Source organism: Micromys minutus (genome assembly GCF_963924665.1).
Source record: "Micromys minutus genome assembly, chromosome: 21".
NCBI classification, from domain to species: Eukaryota; Metazoa; Chordata; class Mammalia; order Rodentia; family Muridae; genus Micromys; species Micromys minutus.
In genome coordinates this window covers 7,769,684-7,777,243 of record NC_137956.1, presented here as the reverse complement: position 1 = coordinate 7,777,243, position 7,560 = coordinate 7,769,684, and the positions used below count along the sequence as shown (strand labels likewise).

The following is a 7,560-nucleotide window of genomic DNA, read 5'->3' as shown; positions in this document are numbered from 1 at the left end:
ACCAAAAAATAAGGAGGAGAGTGATTGGGGAAGACACCTACCTTCAACCTTTAACCTCCAAAGGCCAGAGCACACTGCATGCACATACAAAGTCACATATGAATACATGTACCACACTCAAAGCAGAGAGATCTATGAGCACACGAGAACAATGTGGCATATGGCACTAAAGTTCACATCTTCATCTCTGCAGAGACACAGGGAGCCACCAAATGTCACAGTCCATAAGGCTCCAAACAAGAGTAAATACATGCTCCAGAAAACTCGCGGGGTTATATGGAGCCAGGCACTGCTTAGATCTCTCTTGAGGAAGGAAGACTCACCCCACTGTAAGCCATCGGGCTCAGTGGCAGCTTAAAACTCTGGTCACTTGTGGGATATGTCTCAAAATTGGAACAAAAGTTCTAATCTTCTTGGGAGAATGGCTAGGTAAGGCTGTAGGATGTGTGCGTGTAAACCCCAGGCTTTCTGTAATGAGAAACATTTGCTGTTAACTTTCTATTACACATAGTAGGGATGTGCACAAATGTACACACATACACACACACATGCACACCTGTATTTACACACACACCCATGCACACATATACACACACACATGCACACACACAAATACTCAGTTTTACTGGAAATGATAATTTTCAGGGTGTTTTGGTTGTTGTTTGTTTTTTTTTAGACAAAAGATAGTGTCCCCAATACATGCTAGTATTGTTTTCTATTTAAGAACAGAATATAATGTATTGACATAAACTATTCCAATTTACATTCCATCATATATGCATAAATATAAACATACATATACACAAACATATGGAGTGGGAGTAAATGGCTTTATTAAAGTTTCAGACATGGAAGAAAGAAGAGTTATGGATTCTTTTCAGACCCCCTGATACCTCCTAACCTTCCAGTGAAAAGAGAACTACTAGACTGTAGATCAGCAAGCTACAGCCGGTATATGACGTCAGGGCCACCACCTGCTACTGCAGGGTCAAGTCTCCCTGAATACCCCTCCACTCAAAAGCAAATTGAGTAGGAACCTAGGCAAAGATCTGAGCTGTGATCTAAAACATCCCTGTTACTAAGACTCATATAACCTTCATGGTCATCATTGTCCCAACAAGTAAAACACAGGTCACATTTATGATCTTAAATCGCCCAGCAGACGTCTTAAAGCAACATGATTAAAATATGGGTAATTTTTATTTAATCTTATATATCCAGAATGCATGTGTTTAACAATCCATTCTGGTCTTATTCTAAATACCAACCTACAATGTCCTGTTGATTTCAATGTCACCACATTAGATAGGACAACTCTAAGCCGGCAAACAAGCAAGAAAGCAAGCAGGGAAAAGCAGGTTCTGCTTGGTTCAACAGTGTTCTCAGACACCGCAAATATCACGAGCTGTGTCCATTAAAACAATCCCATTTATCCTTTTACCCATTTTATAGATAATAAGCACATTCATCGAACAAAAACTGACCAACTGAATACTGAACGAATGGGCTCCTTACATCAGCATCAACAATGACCACCATACAGCAGTGATCTTAGTCCTTACCTCACAGCTAAATGTCTCCCCTGTTATTTACATAGATTCTATCCTGTTTTATCCTCTTGCCCAATCTGAGAACAGCAGCTCCCAACACCAACACAGTGATTGCATCCAGTAAATCCCTTAAGACTCTGACTCCCCTACTCTCATCCCAGCTCTCTCTTGTCTAACAGCAGATTCTGCAACTACAGCAGTTCAAAGTGGATATATTCTAGAATTATAATGTTTTCTGTCCTCTTCATAACCTTCTCTCCTCATTGATGTGTAGATCCCGAACACATGAAGAAACACTGAATAGAATATTCTAGAAAGGTCCAAATATTAGCCAACATTGAGTTCTAAATGTTGTGTTCTGTCTAAATTGTCTCTGCCATTGTAATCCAGCACTGCGAACGTGCCTCACTGACATCAGTACGCACACAAACATGAGCATAGACAGAACGAAATCTTGGATGTTCTGAAGCTCACAGGCTTGTCGGCTCCCATTTTCTCCTCTTATGGAATGAATGTTATTAAAGATAGTTTTTCTTGTGAAATTCATGAAGTGTTTATTATATAGTAAATTGCTTATGAGCTGGGAGATGAATCAGTGGATTGAGCTTTTACAAATATGAAAAACTAAGTCTGAGCCCTCAGCACTCATGAAGAAACTGGGCACAGTATCGGACACTTGTAATCACGGTGCTCCTATGTTGAGAAGAGAGGCAGACAGGAGAGTAGGCCAGGAAGCTTGCATCTACCTGAGTGGCTTCTCTGACAGCAAGTAACAGAGACTCATCTCACGAAATGTGGGTGTCAAGGACCAGCACTTGACATTGTTCTCTGAGCTTCATATGTACACCAGGGCATGTGTGCCCATACTCACACATCACATACACACAGAAGTATACCAACAATGCACACGTTCACCTTCAAACTGTCATACTTTACGATAAAATGAGCTCGGCACCCTGGCTCTAAGACAAACCATAAAACAACACACGACTGACAGAAAATGAAGACTTCTTGCACACAAAGACAAGAACCTGAAGCCACACCACATCTAGCAACAACAGGAGTGCGTGGAGGAAAAGAGGTGACTGCCCTGTCTCCTTTACTGCTCCACTACAGAGAACAAAGGCTGCAAATTGTAGACTGCTCAGATAAAGGGCAACAACAAGAAAATAGAGTGGACATCAGCCTACGAGTAGGATGACAAGACCGGAGCATTTTATTGCTTCCTGGTCAAGAAAGAAACAAAATTATATACAGAAAATGAAATGTGTATATACTGTTGCCACTACCTAAAGGGTAACTGAGCTTCAGAAAGAAACAACAGTCAGTTTATCTACCTTCTGGGAATCCAAGCAGAAAAACTGGCTCCCAGTAAAAGTGATTTTTTTTCACTACAGACCTTATACTTCTGCCTCTGAAACAAACAGGTCCAAGGATACCTAGGTCTTATCTATCATTTTGGAACAATCCCTACTCTACTATGGCATATGCTTATTATACAAAATGGTCCATGTCATTATGATAGTTCCCACCATGCATATGATTCAATCGAAATGCTATCATAGCTACATAAGCATTCTTACAAAAATCTTGATTTCCTATTAGGGATGCTAAGGCTGGAGAAGTTGCTCAGTAGTTAAGAACACTGACTGCTCTTCAGAGGATCTAGGTTCATAAATAAAATAAATAAATAAATACAAAGTGCACATTGGCAACCTCAAAACAATGAGAGTAGAAAGGTCACACTATTGTTATCCATGGGCTTAACAACTAAAGAAGGAAAATGGATGTAGGTTTTTTTGAATGAAATAGTAAAAGGAGAAATATTGTCTAGGAGATTTTCATTCTATTTCAACCTTGACTTGATGAAGCACTGGCCTGATGGGCTGAGAGGTGACTGTATCTGGCTTTCAGAACTCGGTGTGAATCAATCAATACCCGGAGGCTGGCATCACAAGGACCAGGGCGCCCTGGATTAAGATCTGTGCTGTGCAGTCAGCCAGCTTTGCACTTTGAGGCTGTACGTTCATGCAGTGTGATTCCGGCCATACTTCTCACTGTTTAGCAAGTCAGCACTGTACAGGTAACAAACCTGTAAGGTGTCCAATTAGCATCTGAGATCTCAAAAGGTAAGACTTACTGGACTCAGAGAAAATCTAAATCAGGTCCCTAAACCTACAAGGTTGGCATGGGAGCTCAAATGTGTGGCTTGGCTTCTGTCACCTTGATGGTTGACAAGACATCTTCTCCTTTTAATATAAATGTACACACAAGATAAAAATGGGATTTTTGCTATGTCTTTACTAAGAAGATGGAAATAACAGGAAATGGCAAGAATCACAAATCCTAATTTAGAAGCCTTAATTTCTACATGTCCACTCAAATAAGTTTGATCTTATTTTATTTTATTTAGTTTATTTTCAATTACATGTGTGTTTGTCTACTCATGGGTATATGCATGTGAGAGCAAGTACTCAGGAAAGAGAGAGTCATCAGATCCCTGGACCCATAGTTCCACACAGCTGTGAAGTCTGTGTGAAAATTGGGATCTAACTCTGGGTCCTCTGGAAGAGTAATAAGGGCTCTTGACCACTGAGCCATCTCTCAAGACGCTACTCTGATTTTCTAAAAATCTTTAGGTTCGAACATGTTACTGGAAATGTATACATAAGTTATTAATGAGAAAATAATTTGTGTCACCAATAAGAACAATAATACAGACTATAAAGTAGCCCTTAAAATTGTAAAAATATGTTGGGTAAAATTATAAAAAAAAATTTACATGAGAAAAATTCTAAGTGTGTCCGTACATACAAGTGGCACAGATAAAAATGCTAAAAAGATAGCATGAAGGATAAAAATGGAAAATAACATCTTAAAGAAACTATATGAAACCACTGTAACATGCCAAGAAAAGAAAGAGAATGAGAATTGGTGTAAATGAGTTGAAAGTCCAAGTAAGAGAAACTGAACCTGTTCAACTGAAGAATCAAAAGTGAATCAGAACTGCCGAATATATTCACTACCTAAAAGTGAAAAACACCTCAAATTTGAGTTGATGGGATAGTAACTTAATTTTTGATAAGCTGAAACTCTACTGCCACAATATCACCACAAGGATAACATTTACTTTAGAGTTAGGCTCCCTTATCCTGTTCCACCCAACATCACTGGGCAGCTAACTCTGTCAGAGGGGTTAGGGTCACATTGCTTCTTACCCCAGTTGCTATGTTCTTCTGGAATCTGGGATAGATGCAGACTCACCTTACATGAAGACTCCAGCTGCAAACCAGGACAGGGTAGTGGCCCAGGCTGGTGGGAGTTGGATGACTTCTGCTCTACAGTTTTGTGCTTGTGTGTCTCTGAGGCCACTGACAGCATAGGCTCAGATCTGACATCGTCACCACTGTTGAGAATAATCCTTGCTCTTTCCCCTGTCTCGTGCCTTTCCAAAGTGCCTGGAAAATGACATTCAAGACCCAAAACAAATATAAGCAAAAATACCTACTAGGGTAGAACACACAGACCTCATGGGACATGTTTGCAAGATGACCTTGGTTCTTGAAGCTCTCATTCCTGCCTTCTTCCAACAGAAAGAACCAGCCTGGGAGCTTGGTCTAGACAGTTTAAATTTTCTCATCAGCGATGTAACAGTAGACTTGAAAGAGCACCCCTGTCTAAGAGCCTTTTTATCCACTGAAACCAACAGCTCATCTAAGAGTCTCCATAACTAAAATCCCTCTTATTATCCAGTGTGAAAGTGACCAATGCAGAACAACCATGGAATATTTCAGGGTTGTACCCTAATGTCCCAGCTCACAAACAACAGTGATTCTGGAGTGCTTGCCTGGGCTTCCCAGGTTTGCAGTGTTTCCACAGGTAACATGTAAATTACATGATTAGGGTGATGAGGACACAGAGGCTGAGACTGCATCTGCCCTCACTCAAAGCTCCCCAGCCTTTGATGTTGTTTTCATTGCTGGAGTTTGTTACCATTGGGGCCTTTCTTTTTTTTTTTTATTTCTCATGTTATTAGAACTGGAATTAATCTCCTCTGCCCTCTGACATCCATCCAGCTCCAGAAGTGGTGCTGACAAGTCCAATTTAAAGTTAAAAGGAACAAGCGTGAAGGGGCTGGACAGATGGCTCATCAGTTAAGAGAACTGGCTGCTCTTGCAGAGAGCTGGGCTTGGGTTTCCAGGACCTACATGGTGGCTCATAAAGCCTGTAACTCCAGCCCCAGGGGACCCAGGGACTGACTCCTGAGACATATATACACACATATAGACACATGCATATGTAAGCAATAAAAATAAATCTTTAAAAAACAACTGAAAATACATAAAACTGACCAGCGTTGGTCTGGGGTGATGCCCTGGGGTTACTATACAGGTGTGAGGACTGGATGATGAGCAACTGAGCAACGCAGCCAACCTGCAACCTGTAATTCCGGCATGCAAGAGACAGACTCATGGACCTCCTGCCGAGATTAGACCAGATGGTGAGTTCTGGATTCAGTGAGAGAATCTACCTCAATTAATGAAGCATCGACCAAGCAAGAAAGATACAAGACATCATCACTTGGTTTCCCAATGTACGTACAAGTGTGCCCCCACACAAGAAAATTTGTATACGTATACACACAATACAGACTCATTATAATTCATGAATACACACACATATACACACATACACCAGAAGACTGGAAAGCTCTGTAGGAAAGTACTGACTGATTCTAAGGATCTGAGTTTTCAACCCAGCACCCATTAATAAGTCAGTTATTGTCTTACAAGTCCCTAGAACCACAGCATAGAGACACACAGGAGGGTAAGTTGTTGGCTGCCAACTTAGAACCTGTGAGCTTAATGTTCATAGAAAGACCTGCCTCAAAGAAATAAAGTCCAGAGTATTGAAGACACCTGATGCTTTCTTTGCTCTCTGAACCAATACACAGGTACACATACACCACATACATGTGTGCACATTACACTCATATACATACACACTCACACACAAAAAGAAAGGATTGGAATACAATGGACAAATAGTCAACTGGCTTTACAAAATGCAACATCATATTTTCACTGAGCAAATTAATCTCGAGGTCTGCTTCACATCCTTTGTAAGCTCATTTGAACAAAAATATAACTGAACAAAAATAATAAGAAATTTAATTATAATTAGTGCCATAATACAGATTTAATTTCATATCATTCCTTTCCCACGAATGGGAAAAAGTTGTGGTGTTAAAGATAATTAATACTCAACAATGACATGAAGAAACTATAAAATATTTTAATTATATTAGGAAAGTGGTACTAAAGTGATAGATCCCTTTGCCTTTTGGTAGGAAGCTGGATGTGAAGGTTGTAGCAGCAAGCACTCAGTCCAGCCTGCCTCCTCCTCCTCCTCCCCTGTTAGCTCCATTGCTGTTAGAACTGAACACTGTAAATTTGTACTGGACATTATGCTACAGCAGCACACACATTTTCTGTCTCAGGGATTCTTGACAATGCTCCCCCATTACAATCATTTTAAATTTGCAAGTAAACATCCTGAATATCAACTTCTAAAATGACTTTCTCATTTTCCTTGTCCCAAAACTACTAAGGAAATATTGTCAAGAAAGGATGCCTGAAAATTCTTTGTCTTTCTAAGAAATCTCTCTTTGAAATTAGTATCGACATAGTCTTCTCATGAGTTTTCTGTGGATACACAGTATGATGGTTGCAAAATATTTTTAGAGTTTTTTAAGTGTCTCTATGCTATCTGGAACTGGCTTTATACTTCTAGGCTCATGAAATTCTCTTGCTTCAGCCTCTTTGGAAGTTGAGAATTCAGGTGGGTGTGTTCTACTGTGCTTGGCTTTTGACAATCCTTGAGATATAATTCATTGTGCTTTAATCACATAGCTTTGTGCATTACACTGTAAATTTTACATATCTGTGTATTTCATTCTACAATTTTGTTCGAGGCACCTCTTGAATTGTTCACTTATAAGCATAGCTTA

General features: G+C 39.9%; 1 protein-coding gene across 1 annotated transcript in view; it reads right to left on the bottom strand.

Moving 5' to 3' along the window:
- WDR72 (WD repeat domain 72) overlaps nt 1-7,560 on the bottom strand; it is a gene marked incomplete at both ends in the record, with an annotated part of 146,783 nt that overhangs the window by 103,114 nt on the left and 36,109 nt on the right. The window contains 1 exon segment of the mRNA XM_080934270.1: nt 4,815-5,008. Within this exon segment, the coding sequence (XP_080790396.1) occupies nt 4,815-5,008 (194 nt within the window).